Source organism: Lolium rigidum, chromosome 3 (genome assembly GCF_022539505.1).
Source record: "Lolium rigidum isolate FL_2022 chromosome 3, APGP_CSIRO_Lrig_0.1, whole genome shotgun sequence".
NCBI classification, from domain to species: domain Eukaryota; kingdom Viridiplantae; phylum Streptophyta; class Magnoliopsida; order Poales; family Poaceae; genus Lolium; species Lolium rigidum.
In genome coordinates, this window is record NC_061510.1 from 83,580,817 (window position 1) to 83,596,971 (window position 16,155).

The 16,155-nt window shown below is 48.2% G+C and overlaps 1 protein-coding gene across 1 annotated transcript; it reads left to right on the plus strand.

The window, feature by feature from the left end:
* Positions 1 to 14,030: 14,030 nt before the first annotated feature.
* On the plus strand, positions 14,031 to 15,876 carry LOC124695115 (thaumatin-like protein 1b). The gene is made up of 2 exons (XM_047228005.1): positions 14,031 to 14,791; positions 15,693 to 15,876. Exons 1-2 carry the CDS (start codon positions 14,058 to 14,060, stop codon positions 15,874 to 15,876), a joined length of 918 nt encoding a protein of 305 aa, XP_047083961.1. The 5' UTR covers positions 14,031 to 14,057.
* Positions 15,877 to 16,155: the final 279 nt, after the last annotated feature.

Sequence of the window (16,155 nt, forward strand, 5' to 3'; positions counted from 1 at the left end):
GATATACTTTGGCAGAATAAACTCGCATAATACCACTAAACCCTGAAAGTTTTCGCTGGTAACAGGCTAACAGCTGCGTCTGCATTGAGCACAAGCGAGGGACCCCATTTGTAGCAAAACCTGCAATTAACTTTTGATCATGCCCAACACCTGTGGCTCATGGTGTTTCACGATCAGTATTGAAAATGAATGTTGAAATGGTGGAACATGCGGAACCACACATTGGATCACTCCAGTGCGGCACGAAGCCGTTGACGCTGGGTAGGCTCCTGTGCCGCTAGCACGGTGAAGGTTCATAATTAGTCTGTTTAATTTTCAAGTTTTCCTCGAGTCGAACAACTGCTGCCCTAGGCTGTGTAGTACATATATGGTCTGTTCGTTTGAACTGCATCTTTTGAGAAGCAGTTATAGCCGTTGAGCCGTGAAAAAACAGTTGTCAGGCAGAGATTTAATGTTCGGTAGTAGAGTTTTTTAAGGCTGATGTTGTTGGTACGATGGTTGAAATGTCTGAAATAACCCTGAAAGTTGAAGACGTTGTATAATTGTCATGCTTAAGGGTTAATTACCTCAATTTTAATGTTGACATGTTCATATTAAATATAAAACATCACATATATTTAAAGATAATATGAGTGTCATGACATTTATATTACAAGAATTTTCCATATGAACCTAAAAGAGTAACAAGTTTGGCACCTCTATGCATATATTACAAGACTTGTCCGCATAAACCCAAAAGAGTCTAGACACATCCCCTTGCTGTGAACAAATCATTAGCTATGTTGTCATGAGTGTTGTTCATGCTAACATAATCCCCTTTCAAATCATTGCCTACATTGTCTGCTGATGTGGAACTAACATGCCCCGGAGGCATATAGTTCTCATTATTGTCGCATCGATAGAACTATAGATCAAATAATTGACTATCGCGAACAAAGTTATAGAGTCATAGACATACAATGATAATCTATGTATGCTTCTCTATCGGTTAACTTGATATACCATGCAAGATGTGTCATTTCTACTTCAATACCCCGTATGCTCTCTCAATAGCATTCCAAAGAGATGAATGAGCATGGTTGAATATTTCTTGCTTCCCAGCGATGGTTCAACCAGTCTAAACTCAGGTAGATGATACTTGGTTCCTGTATATGGTGAAAGATACCCATCCTGATTGGAATAACCAGAATCAACTAGATAGTATTTCCCTGAATGAAACACAAGTTAGTGCCAGCAGATATGACACCAATATCACGTGAAGAGTGCAAAAGCCTATCATATACCTAGAGGAGCATGAGGAAAATTTGCATAAAACTTAAGCAATGTATCTTTGAATATACTCTTGTTGTGCACGGAACCTGGTCATCCTGCAACTATGGAGGTGAACCTCAAGTCAAAATCACAAACAACTATAACATTCTGTGTTGGATATCCAAGGCGACTAACATGGTTGACCATATCAGCAATTGGCATAATAACTGGTATGTGTGTCCCATCAATTGTACCGATTGCGCCATTGAAATGATGTGTAAATCTAGAATCTCATAGCCTCTCATACACTATTGGGAATTGTGGATCAATAGGCTTGATGTCTCCTGCTAACTAATTCACACAATATAGCACCTCCACAAACTTCCTATTGATTGTCTCCCTGGATCTCTTGAACCGGTTTTTAACTTGAGTCACGGATTGTAGACCACCAAGAATCCACAGATACATTCCAAGTGCCTCCTCGGAACACATGCGGTTTGACCCCTTCAAACCATAGTTTTCAACCAAAGTGTCATGTAAAGAATCAAAACATGGCATATGCATTCTAAACATGACATAACAATCCTTCGAGCTACCCAAGTTATCAAATACCCATTGTTGTCCGGTGCATCTTGGTTCTACCCTCTTTTTATTTGTAAGATGATTCTCGGAATATTCAAGAACATGGTACATCACTTGTGCATTCCGTCGCCACCAACACCTTCTTGAATCCATAAGTGCGGACGCGTTTGCATCATCGTTGTCACTTTCAGCACTACTCTGACTTGTGCTCATCTGAAAACAACAAGACAACAACATATATGAGAAAATTGCACTTTATATAACCAAAACAGCAACATATAAGAGAAAACTGCACTTTATATGACCAAAACAGCAACATATATGTCAAAAACTGCACCATATACCTCTCCCCACCTACCTCCTTGAGAGTCAGCCGACGGCGACCGGGCCGATCTGATGTCCTCACCGCCGGAGTAGCCAGCCGGAGATGGACTAGGAGAGGTGCCGGAGTTAGGGTAGTTCTTATTAGGTGTAGATCTGGTGTGTTTTGGCGTGATGCCCGTTTTTGGCGTGATGCCTTTATTTGGCTTGTTGCCGGGAGGTTCTCGCCGGATCTTGGGAGCTGGATCCGGCGCCGGCTGGTGGTGCTCCGTCTCGTCGTCGTGCTCCAGTGGATGGAGCCAGCTGCGGTGAGAGGTGCTGCTACGAGCTCCTCTGCAATAAAAGCTTCTGGCCGTGCAAGATTTCTGGCTCTGCAGCTGCTACCTCCTTCTTCTTCGGCCGGCCGTGGCGGCGAGGGAAGAAGTGGAGATTGTGTGCTGGGGGATGTAGTCTGCTGTCTGCGGGGTAGTGTTTGTCCGGTGCTGTGGCGCGGTGCCGGCCAATTTCGGACTGGTACTTCCGGAGAGCTTCTGAGGTGGAAGAAGAAGGAGTTCCAGGTTTCGATCCTCCCCTTGTTGAAGAATAAGCGCCTCCATCGCCCCTTCCCTTGTGCGGGTGCTGTGGCGTTTGTCTCACTCCTCCCGACCGGCCATGGCGGCGAGGGAGAGGAAGGGGACACTGTTGTTGCTGCTTGGATGAGGAAGGTTCATCTGCTGCTGATTTGTGCTAATCACATGGTTGACATGTTTGTCGCCATGATCCGCGGCCAAAAAGATCGCCGCACAAGCCGTCGTTTCAACGACGCATCTTCAACCTCCAATACGGAGGCCCTGGATGGAGTTCTCGGTCGGCGCTTCTCTCCTCCTAGTCACCAAGTGGTCCGTCCCCGGTTGCTGGTTGCAGGAGGCCGGATGCGGGACTCCGACGAGTTCGTCGTCGGTGGAGAAGGCTCTGTATTTGATTGCTTTTCTGTATTTTTAGCAGGGTCTTTTCTGTCAATTTCTAAGGACCAGTTTGTATTTTCCTTCTCTCAGGGTCCTTCTTGTAAAATGTTCCCACCGACTGAAATAATATAAGGCAGCTCCGGGGTCTTCCAGACCCCTCCTTTGTGCAAAAAAAAAATGACCAAAACAACAACATATATGAGAAAACTGCACTTTATAACACTAAAACAGCACCATATATCACCATAACAGCACCATATATCACCAAAAGGCAACAATTCCATACATAAAAGGATATTCCAAGTCTTAAGGGTACATAACAAAGTAGTAATAAAATGGTAGCATAAGGATACAATCTAAAGGTACATTTTGAGATGAGCATAGATGCAAATAAAGTAGTTCTAGTTTCTCTTCATATCCTCATATTGCATCTTCAACCAATGAAGTCGATTCTCCTTAGTTACATGGCATGAACTCACATCACTAGAAATAATCTTATCAATGTGCACTGATTAGAGAAAAATAACGACATTTCATTTACTCTTCAATTTCTCACAGCGAAGAATATGACACATCAACAAATAACAGATTAGAGAACTACCAAACTCATAGCACTTCAATTAGTCTCTATGCAATATCAGAGAAAATTGTCACACCATTTGGCATCAGCTCATCAATCTCATAGCAATTAAAGAAAGAGACAGAGGGGAAGTGTCTCACCTTGCCGCTGGAGAAGAAGCTGCAGACGGGGACACCCGAGTTGATGAGGACAGGGACGGCGCGACCTTGAGGCGGACGAGGATGGCGCGAGCTTGAGGACGATGAGGACGACGGAGCCTCGACCTACTGTCGCTGGCAATCGATGTATATAGCACGAGGGTGAACTACTGGGACGGCGGCGATCTTGAGGAGGACGGGAATGGAGCGGGGCCAGACTACTGGGACAGCTGCGGCAGACACTGGCGACGAAGTGTTTGAAGGAGCTGTCAGTCCCATTCATGCACAAGTGATTGTACATTGATTTCACAGAGAAAACTCATTTTTTTGTCCATTTCCAGAAAGATTTATCTTTTTTCCTGGGATAGGACAGTTTGTCTCACAATTTCTAGCAAACCATGCACTTGAACAGTCAATCCAGGAGATAAATATCTTCTAAAGGAGAAGAAGAGCAGCAGCTTTAGCAACTGTAATACTTTGTTTATTACAAATATGAAAAATATCAGGGAAGGAATCTTTTAATTGGATCCCGTATAGTTACCCAATCCCCAGTGAGCCCGAGTCACCCCTTACTCCTATTCTGTCAAATAATTCTAATCATTCTGTTAATCCCGTTCTGTCAATCATCGCAGTATTTTTCGCATGCTTTTTCTCTGAGTTGTCTTGGAAATTTTTCCACATGTCCGGTGGTGATGATTCTTTCCACACCAAGTCAACATAAGGTGAGCGGGATGGACTGGGCGAAAATTCCATCAGGGCTTAAACGAATGCCACAATTTTTCTGGGCTGGATAAATTACCACGCTAGGCAGGAAAACCATGATCGGACGAAATCCAAGTCAATCCCTGCTTCCAGGGGATTAAACGAACGGGGCCTGAACGGGACGGGGAGAAGGGGGAAAACGGGCAGGGGGCTGTCGGGCTAGGAACGAACAAGGGGCGGGCCAGGTTATATGTGAGGGCAGTTTTTTCGTAGTTAGCTTGAAGAGTTAGGATTATTTTGGAACACTGCCGCCCGGGAAGCAAGGGGAAGCTCGGGAAGCAGCTCTCGCCTTGCTTTTGGGAGTCACGTTCATTTGTTCACAACGCTTTGGACAAGCGCTTTTCAAATTATTGTTGTTTGTTTCATCTTGATGATTTTGGACCCCAAAAGCTCCTAAATCAGAAGTGAAAGGGAGCTCAAACAAACACATCTATGTATGGGCGCAATGGCGCCCCACTGCAAGTAATCTCCAAGATATGTGTGCCGCAAGTGAACATGTGGAATATGTCATATGTGCCATGCACATCCGAAGAGCATCACAAAATCGCATTGCCTGGAGCATTCCTGGAGTGGTGCAACCACCGTTGGGCCTTTCAGAAACATGTGCACCCCTCTCCTAAATTGGCACAAAGAGAAGAACATTTCTGTTCTGATATAATTATGGAATATGTATAAACACGTGAATCGCCTGCTTGGCTTTCTTTTCTCTGCATTTGGTGTGCCAAATCACAATCACTTTAATGGTGCAGACTCAGGAAAACATGCACGAACAATGCCTTAACAAGGCATCCAATTCTCTAGAAAATCCAAGTCATGATCACGTGTTCCTTGTAAAAAAAAAGAAGAGAGCAGAACTGGAAAACCCGCCTACATATGCAGCTGACTGATAGAAGTTTCTGTAGAAAATCCAAGGCATGATCCCTTGTTCTCTGTCAAAAAGTCCCAACTTCCAACCGCTCTACCAGCGAAGAGAGGTCGGATCAGCCGGTGATGTGTGTTTCCCTCTTTTGGAGCACTGCTCAGCCTTTTGACGCTGCTGCAAGTTCCCCGCATCGGCGTCATCTCGTTTCACAGGGTAAAAGGACTGCAGATGCAAGATCGCCACTGCGAGCTTTCCCGGAGGATGGTCGCTACGTTCTGCGAGTAACTTTTGCCGCGGAAAAGGTCAAAAAAGAAAAAACTGAAGATCGGTCGGCTGCACTGCCCAATTTCCTCCCGATCCACGTTCTTCTATGTCGATCCTCCGCAAAAGCTCAGTCGCTCCTGTCATCTTCCACTCGTCTCTGTCCCGGAGAAGAAGTGAAGAACGGAGTGGAGCTCACGTCCTGTTTCCTTCTTTGGGAGCTTACGTGCCATTCCGATCCTTGTTTCCATTTTCCTACGGCGGCATGGGTTGGAAGGAGACGCATCATCGGACATGAGTCATCGCCCCTGAGGCAGCCACACAACCTACACTATGCGGTTTGGAAGAGTGGTAGTCGAAAATGTGGACTTGCGCTAGCCATAGATTTATTTGGTTGGGAATATTTTTGACGACTTTCGTGTCATCCTACATGTAAATGCAGTGCGTTTCTACGGGGATTTCATGGATTCGTCGTTCAGGCATGTCCACAGTCACGTACGTAAGCTATAAGATGTGTATTCTTTTTATTTCATAGGATTGATATATAGCCTGACCTAAACATTTCCAAAATATGGTTAAGTCAACTTAGAAACGATCGAAGTAAAGGTTAAGTCAAAAGATACATACGCTCGACTACTTTTCTTCTCATATTTTGTTAAGGGTGAACAAAAGTATATTCACTCAACCGCGCCGATCTTATCTGGGCATATACTTTCTAACTTAAGTTAGGTGTGCTTGGCTCGATGATATGTGGAGCAATTGGGTGGAGGGCCCACCGGTCTGTGCTACACTCCCTTTTCCCCGGTTGTTGCATCCTCTCGTATTGACCATCGTTTACCCTTCCCTTCTCATCATGCCCCAGCTGTCACCGACATCCTCCAGTCCCGCTAGATCCGTCTGATGCAGCTGCCAAGGTCAAGTTTGAGCGCTACCACGTCAGTGTGTCACCCCTCTTATTGTCACAAAATCAAGGCCACCTTCGCAGGCTTCAAGGTCATCTTCCCCTTCCTTCCCACTTCGAGGGGAAGACCGGAAGACGTCAGCGTCTAGATCGTGGAGGCTGACATGAATCTGATCGAGAACTTGGCGCTCGAAGAATAGCATGGCCAACCACCTTTATTCTATCCAATCCGTTAGCCACCACACCACCGGTAGGCTGTAGAGAAGAAGGTGATCGAGGTGGACGTCGACCTCGCATGTTCCTTCCGGCACAGACACTACTGAATAGACGGATGTCTTCCTCGCGCGACATTGGCTACCACCGGTGACGCCCCGCCTAAGCCAGCGCCTCTGCCGCAGACCCCCCCCCCCAAAGCATCCACACCGCCGCGCACCTCGTCGAACGTGCTGCCCAAAACTAGGGCCCTCAACCCGCGCCAGGACCCCCGAGCGAGGGAGAAGCGAGGGAGAGGGAGGGGCCCTAGAGCGACACGGTGTGTTATGGGAATGGGGTTCGAGGGGAACATCCCATAAAACATCGATATATGGATCCCATGCCTAAGATCTGCTCCTAATATTGATAGCTTAAGCCCGTCCCGATCAAAAGCTTTCATGCATCTTGCGCCTAAGATCTACTGTTTCAAAGTTTAATTACATGCAAGTAACACATGCGCTGTTAGTGGTGTGTCATCCTTGCCTGGAGCCACATAATCCCTTTTTTTCCGGTACAGAGAAAGCGCTGACCGACGTGTCTGTCGAGTGGAATTTTCGTCAAGTGGAGAAAGTGTTGCAGAGGGAGTCATAAAGTGTTGGTCTATCCAGAAACAAGCTTCGATACCTTAATTGGGCTGGTATACATCCTGCAGACTGCGGTAAAGCACCTGCTTTAAGTTGTGGCTATTCGAAGAATGTTTTGAGACCGTGAGATCGTTCACGGTGTGATAACATGTTCGACATGCGTCACGGGAGTCATCTCTGGATAAGATGCTGCGCATGTGCGTGCATGTTGTGACCGTCCCTGTCCTGACCACCGTTCTACCTTACGAAGTTGCAACCACCGCACGATCCATGATTGCAGCTCTCGTCCGGTACGCCGGGATACGGTGATGGGCTGGGGAATTGCTACGTTGGCTTGCTCGTGGTTGGTCCAGAGTGATTGATCTTCTGCACATGCATTGCAAAGTTGCGAGGGCAATCGCCTGGATCTCCTCGGCTCTATCGCTGTTCGGTTCCCCGCATGGACAGTTCCGTTTCCGGGCGGCCGACCCCTGTTAGCAGAGGAAACCATAAGTGAAGGAAGTGGCCAATTGACCAAACCTCCTCCTCGAAATAGGCTTTTTCCGCTATATTAATATAGCAACCAACTGGGGCAAATAACACATCAAAGCCCAAAAGAAACAGAAGAAGAAAAGAAAAGGAAAACAAAGCCGACAAAGTCGGATCGACGAAAACGGTGATGATCAGCAACCGCTGCGCCCTTCGGAGAATTCCCACCACGATCTTAGCCCTCCGAAGCGGCGCATACCAAAGCAGCACCTTCAAGAAGGGATGCGACGAAGACGACGCTGCTGCCCGGACAACTCCTAGGGTTTCCCCCGATATGCGGGAGGGTTGTGGGGAGGGGGGGAACCCCGACGCCCCTCAAGAAGGAATGGCGGCACCCGCGGGCGTCACCGCGTCGGTGTCGGCCATCCGACAAGGATTTCTTCCGTCCCCCAAGAACCACAACCCCGGACACTCCATCTTGCTCCGCCAACCTCGCCGCCCACCAACTCGCGACACCACGGTCTTGAACCACCACCGCCGTCTCACCGTAGCCTAAAGACGACGACCGACGAAACCGAGAAAAGGCAACCTGGCCGAGGAGAAACGAGACAGCAGCCACGCGGGAGGGCACCACCTCCACCGCCACCTGCGGTGACAGACCGGACGCAGCTACAGGAGCAGACTAGGCCCCTCTGGCCCTGCCGAGCCCGGAGGGCTCGTGAAGCTCCCATGGCCGTGCTGCAGTCCGCGCATCGCCGTCCTAGCCCGCCCAAGCCTGGGCCAGGAGGGCTCCGCCGCTGGCCTCCGCGTCGCCCTGCCACCAAGTGGCCGCGCCACCGCCACCATGCCACCCGAAGCTGCACCGCCCGCGGTGCGCCGCCACCGCCGGAACCTTGACCACCAGGGGGCACTGCCGCTGACCGAAGAGAGCCCCCGCGCCTCCCTGCCTAGCGTGCGGGTAAGGGAAGACCGCCGCCGCCGTCACCGCGCGGGCTTTGCCCGGCGACCTGCGCCGACGGCGGCGGAGGGGAGAGGAGGGGAGCTAGGTCCTGGGCGGGGAGGACCGCGGTTGTCGCCCCGACGCCGCCCGCGGGGGACAGGACAGGACGAAGGGGTTTTTTTTCGCCAATTGACCAACCTGTGTAGGGCGGCCAAATTATCATGATATTGTTTTTAGATAAAATGGAGACACTTTTGTTTGCCTCATCTCACTAATTAAGAAGAATATTAGTACTGTCTAGTTAATTAATTGAGAATCTGAGGAAAATTGCTACAAATGCACCGATATCGCCATGAAACAGAACCACGTTGAGCACCGCCGGCTGACTTGGCTACCAACACAAGACCATGCTCATGCAGACAACCACCGGCACCACCCTCCCTGAAACAAACATACAAAATCTTGGCGATCTATGCCAAACACATATAAAAGCTAAGCTCATTGTTCTCATATAAAAGCTAAGCTCAATTCGGCTCCAGGGTGCGTATGATCCCTCTACCATAAAAACGTGTTAAAAAATTTTGATAAAAAAATTTACATGTACATCTCAATAATATATGTGTATTCGTCAAGTTTCACAAAAAAATAATATTTTTTGTAGTCTAAGCGAAAAAGAGAAAATTTATCTTGTGACAAGTCTTTGTTTCAGCACCGAATTTTGTCTTTTTTACACACACCACATGACATGTCGATTTTTCATGAAACGACTTTGTGAGCGCGTAGCACATGAAGATGTACGTGCGAAATTTTTGTTTCAATTTTTTTGACATTTTAAAATGTGTCTAACATGTATTTCAAAATAAAGGGAGCATACGCTCCCATGTACCAAAACATCACTCCCTAAAAGCTGCTTCACGATCTTATATTATGTGAAGAAAATAGTGTTCGTCTATATTATCGAGTATGAAAGGTGTGGAGATTTTTAGGTCATTTGAGTATGAGAATAGTATGGTGTGGTTCATCTACTAGTTCTACGTTCGATGTTATAATTATTGTTCTTAGAAATGCCTCATTTATTTTAACGACTTATATTCATAAACAAAGATGACTCTGTACATTAAGCTTTTATCTTACTCGGGAATGAGCAAGAGTCTAGTTTGGGGAAGTTGATGAATGTATTTTTCGCATATTTTTACATCGTTATTTCATATAGATATCTCTGAGTAGCAATAAGATTTTTGTATTTTACCGCGCTTCCGCGCCCTTTATGCTTCTCTACACATGATCTTAAAATATTAAGGAAGATGATATATTAATAAAAACTATCATTTTTATGGTATTTTAACGTGATAAAAATCATTTAAGCACTTAACCATGCACCTGGGCGAAAGGGAAACGTGAGGACAAGTTCCAGTAAGTTTAGCGGGCATCAGTACGGGGGATCCCGCCCGTACCGTCCGCCCGTACACCGTACCAGGAGCACCGCCTCGTCAAATAATTTCATCTCGCACATATTGGCCAAGAGATCTGAGACACACAACTTGGAACACAAATAAACATCACCTCTGGGACAAATCTGGAGGAGGAACTTTGGAGAAAACATCATTCGGGCTGCTACACGGGTCATCGGAGGACAAGGCATCATCCCCTTCATCATCAACCGATGCATCTCCATCAGGATCACCGACCACATTCTCCTTCAACCATAGTTGTAATCTGGATTATTATTATGGATTTGTATTTGAATTCATACCATTACTTTCATCCCATCCATAAGAGTATGATGATGTTCTTGAATGTTTTCATATGTGAGTAGTTCCCTTTGTTCTTGGGAAGATGGAGAACCCTAGCATGAATATGAGATGAATCTGAAATGATATATGGTTTTAAATTATTAATGTGTGTTACTTCTCTCTCTTGATATTATATGTTTTGCACCATGTAATATTTGTCTAATGATCTCAAGAGGGAACTACCCTTTGAAATGTGGTAAAGTGTACGGCGAGAAGTTACATTATGGTATCGACACTTTAACACATGGAAGCGGGGGATAAAGGGAGACTCACCAAACTCATATCGATAATTATGGGGTAAAATCCTTAATTGTGATGATCAATATGTGGTTTGCAGAAGGCTAGCCGCAATGGTTATTTAGAGATGCGATGACCGATAGATTTCTGGGCGCATCTTGTTATGGAGCTCTCTCTCTCCTCACGCAATATGATTAAAAGCATAATTTATCTTGATTAACAATCCTAATGCTAGAGGTGTATCCAATAATTCCTGAGAACACTTTATCTTATTAAGTTTCAACCCATTTCTCACTACGTATTTTATTTATTGCTTTGTTTACTTTCTTGCAGTCAATTACAACAATTTTTTAAAACACCTTTATTTGAGATTAAAGAACGATGTATAAGTAGCCTGTAATATATAGTAGCAAGGGCATTAAAACCTTAACTAGTAGCTCCTCGTGGTTCGATACTCTTATTTCAAACTAGCTACAATTGATCTGTGTACTTGCTATCATCACTCTTCCGCTTTACTCGGTGAGTTGATATTGAACGAACCTTGTTACTGCAACTACATGTTATAGATCTTAGGTGTTCGTGTAGATGTAATTTTTCGAAATACTTGCACAATTCCTTTTAGCGTATAACATTACCAGATCCATTGTAAGTGCCCGCTGGTTGCGCATCCCTACCCTAACGCCGCCCAACCGTGCTAAGAGAGCCCAAAGTTGCGCATCCCTAGGCCGAAAATCGCCGCCCCATTGCATACCGAAGAGTCGGCCCTTGGCTCCACTAAGTGGATGGGTTGGGCACCACTATACTCGATCACCGCACCACCCGTGTGGCTGTAGACGTCTGTGTCGCGGGGAGAACTCCAGGGCCACCGCCCAAAGCCGAAGCTCAACCCGCCACACAGCGAGGTGAAGATGAAATAGCATCGCCACCTCCGTAAGGCATACTGGCTTGACACTGGGGCGGTGAGAGAGGTTGAAAGGAAGGAAGTAGGTGGTGGTGGAGAGATTTTAGGGTTTACCGCGTCGTTTGGATGGTGACGCGGTGAGGATTGATACTTACTCCCTCGCTGCAAAAATAAGTATTTCAAGTTTTTCTAGATACCGATGTATCCATAACTAAAATACGTTCATATCTAAATAAAAATGGGGCACTTGTTTCAGAACGGAGGTATTATCAGCTCATTACATAGTAGATCTTGAAAACACATTGAATTCGCTTGCAAGGCAAGATACCAGCACGTTTAATTTCGTCCCTACATATAGATGTGCCTTGACAGGGCGTTTATATCGTGGTTGGAAACATTACGCACGGAAGCGCGTAATAATGCCTCGAAAACGGAGGGTAATCGCAGAGAAAGTCCCACACGGAACAGCAACATTGCGTCGCAGATCACAGCCGCGCGACAGAGGTTTTCTTTGCTTGCTCGACTTCCCAGTTTCTTCCTCCCCGCGTCATAGGATCCGCCCACAACGCGCTGCCCCGACCCACGCCTCCCTATAAATCAAGACAAAGATCGTTCGTGCTAGCTCCATCGTCCACCGCTCCTGAAGGAGGAAATAGCAGATCACACCACTTGTTGGTGCTTCTTTTGCAAAGAACCACAACAATGGTTTGTTGTTGCAAGGAACACCACATTTTGCTTAATTCTTTGCACACAACACATAAAAGTAATTAAGCAGCTTGATGATCAATCTGTTCAGTCTTACTGTTACGCGGGCAATTCCTCTTGGGCTACTGCATCATCAGTTTGGACCAGTCGAATGCCATTTTTTTGTTTCGTTTTAGATTTTCCTTTTTATGTTTATTTTTTAATTTCAAAATCAGAATATTTTAAAAAATTACATATTTTTAAAATCCAACCATTTTGTGGTTCCGCGGGACCATGAGGGTCCTGTCGCTGGAACCCGCACGTCTCTGCTGCTGCCGCGCCGGTTCGCGGATTGTGATTCCGCTGCCGCTGTCGTGTCTCTTGGGAGCGGTGTCGTGCACTCATTCACCTCGCGCTTCGGCGCGGTTTAAACTTCCGTGTCAATGCAATTGACCTTACTAAGTGGCGAATCATAATCTGTGACCCGACGCGGCAGCGGCACAGACGTGCACGCGAGTTCCGGCGGCAGGACCCTCCTCGCCCCGAAGCCGAAGGTGCTGCCGCGTCGGGTCGCAGATTATGATTCGCCACTTACTAAGGCCAAACCGGGGTGAATGAGTACACGACACCGCTCCCAAATCAGAGACGCGGCAGCGGCGGCGGAATCACAATCCACGAACCGGCCACGTCAGCAGAGCGCGGCAGCTGGCGAGGACCCTCATGGTCCCGCGGAATCACAAAATGGTTGGATTTTAAATATATGTAATTTTTAAAATATTCTGATTTTGAAAATTAAAAATAAACATAAAAGGAAAATTTAAAGCGAAACAAAAAATGGCATTGGGCGGTCCAAGCTGACGATGCTGATGGCCGAGAGAATTGCCCGCGTAACAGCAAGACTGACTAACGGATTAACCATCAAGCTGCTTAGTTACTTTTATGTGTTGTGTCAAGAATTAAGCAAAATGTGGTGTTCGCTACGTAACAAACTATCGTATTGTTGTGGTTTCTGCAAAAGCACCAATGCGTGTGATCTGCTATTTCCTCCTCCTGAAGCACAAGCCCCTAGGCAGGACGTCAGGACATAGGCTACGGACAAGATACAGAGACGGTGCTCGGCGTGGGAGGAGAGCCGTTGCCGACATTGTCCAAGGAGCAGAGATCAAGATCTGCATCTCTCCAGGGCCCGCCTCGCAGTGTCCGTTGGGCAGATACCGACCCCCATTTCCCCTGCTCGTTTTGTCTGCGCCGTCTTCTATATAACTCAACCGACCGTCTTCCTCCGTTCATCCTCTCTTCCGGCCGATTACATTACATTACACAAAAGCAGAGGAGAGTTGCAGAGCTTGGAGCTGAGGCCATTGTGGACTAGTTAAAGAAAGAAAGATTGAGAGGAAGAAAATGGCACGGAGTCCAGCTCAGGCCGCTCTCCCCTTCATCGCCTTGCTCCTTCTGCTTCCAGGTAATTCAATCTTGCGGTTCCGCCCCAACTTAATTAGTTGCAATGCGCATTCTGCGTATTCTCTCGCGTGCGTTTTCCTGATCGGTCGGAGTTGCTCGTTCGATTCCTGCAGCCGCGTGGTCGGCGACCTTCACCATGACCAACAACTGCGGCCACACGGTGTGGCCGGGCCTGCTCTCCGGCGCCGGGACCGCGCCCCTCTCCACCACCGGGTTCGCGCTGGCCCAAGGCGCGTCGGCGACGGTGGACGCGCCGACGGGCTGGTCGGGCCGCATGTGGGCGCGCACGCTCTGCTCCGAGGACGCCACCGGCAAGTTCACCTGCGCCACGGGCGACTGCGGGTCCGGCGCCCTCCAGTGCAACGGCGGCGGGGCCGCGCCGCCGGCCTCGCTGGCGGAGTTCACGCTGGACGGGTCCGGCGGCATGGACTTCTTCGACGTCAGCCTCGTCGACGGCTACAACCTGCCCATGCTCGTCACGCCGCAGGGCGCGGCCGCCGTGGCGGCCACCGCCAGCTCGACGGGCGGGCCCAAGTGCGTGGCCACGGGCTGCCTGGTGGACCTGAACGACGCGTGCCCGGCCGACCTGAAGGTGGCTTCCTCGACGAGCCCCGCCGGCACCAGCGGCGCCGCGGGCGTCGGCCCGACCATGGCGTGCAAGAGCGCGTGCGAGGCGTTCGGGTCGCCGCAGTACTGCTGCAGCGGCGCCTTCGGGAGCCCCAGCACGTGCCGGCCGTCGACGTACTCGCAGTTCTTCAAGAGCGCGTGCCCGCGCGCGTACAGCTACGCGTACGATGACTCCACCTCCACCTTCACCTGCGCCGCCGGCACCAACTACGCCATCACCTTCTGCCCGACCGCCAACACCAGGTATGAGCCCAGCTCCGTTCCTAGCAATTTCCAGGCAGCTAATTAAGTACACAAGTAACCGTTGTGTTCACTGAACCGTAAGTTGACCAAATTGGCGCGAAATGCACGGCCCAAACTCTGCCTTTACCAAAATGTTTTACGGTGATTTGAACCTGTTCACATTAGATTTTCAGGAATCGGCGTCGGCAAGGACGCGCCAATCCGTGAGTAGAGTCAATCACAGATTACTTTAATTGCAGGGTCGTAGGGGAATTTGGTTGGACTTCCGCAAATATGCCCTAAAAAATCACCCCGTTATCAATTCTAGTAGTGTAAAAATGGCCTGTCACTAGGCAAAGAACAGCAGAGCCGATTTAGTTCACATTCATTTTCTGCATCACTGTTGCCATCAAAGCTCGAGTCCACACTCCACACTGCTACGACTAGCATCTGCAAATGTTTTGTTAAATGTTTGGAATCTGGTTCACCTCCATGGTGGGTACTACTGTGAAAAAGAAAAGCAATTCAGGTCACACTTACAGACTGTAGCTCACTGTGCTATTCAACGGCCGAAATGCACACAGAGCAACGGCTAGGAATCCACCACGCGCACAGGACAAGCCAACTGACACATAGCCTGACGTGAGACGGTGCTAGCTAGCCGTTTCGCGCGTGCGGCCCCATAGCCATAGCCATAGGCGGCCGTGCGCATTCATGTCTCGCTGTCCTATTCCCAACTGCCTCCCATATGCTCAGGCAGTCAGACGGACACGCGTCCTAGATGCATTCATATCTGCATCCTACTACAACAAGCAAATATCTGCAATGTACTGCACACTTTCCATTATTCAGAACTTAATTCTATGCCGTATGCTACAAACTGCTAACCCGTATTCGATTGCTTGTGTGTTCTGCTCAACAGTGGCAAGTTCACCGACCCGCAGGCTGCTGTTCCGCTGACGAACAACACGATGGTCTACAACGGCGGCGAGCAACTCTCCTCGGCAAACGGCGGCGAGCGATTCCCGACGAACGGCGGCACCTCCATCGCCGCCCGTGCGTCACAACTCCTCCTCGCGGTGGCCGTTGCCGTCTTGCTGCTGTAAGCCGTGTGCCATATCCGGCGTGACGGAGGCAAACACAAGACTCCGGAGAGGGTAGAAAAGGGCAAGAAAAGTGCTTGCGGGCGGGCAAAGAGCAAAAGGCTGACAGGAGTGGTATACTAACCATAAACAAGAATATCTCCACACATTACATATCGCAGCCTTCTAGATAGCTTATGCCGTAGGCTTAGGATAAGCTGTAGGTGGTTAGCCTAGCTTCCGATCTAGTATACGTTTCTTTGATTTGTTGAGCGGAAACCATGATGTATTGTACTATGAGTC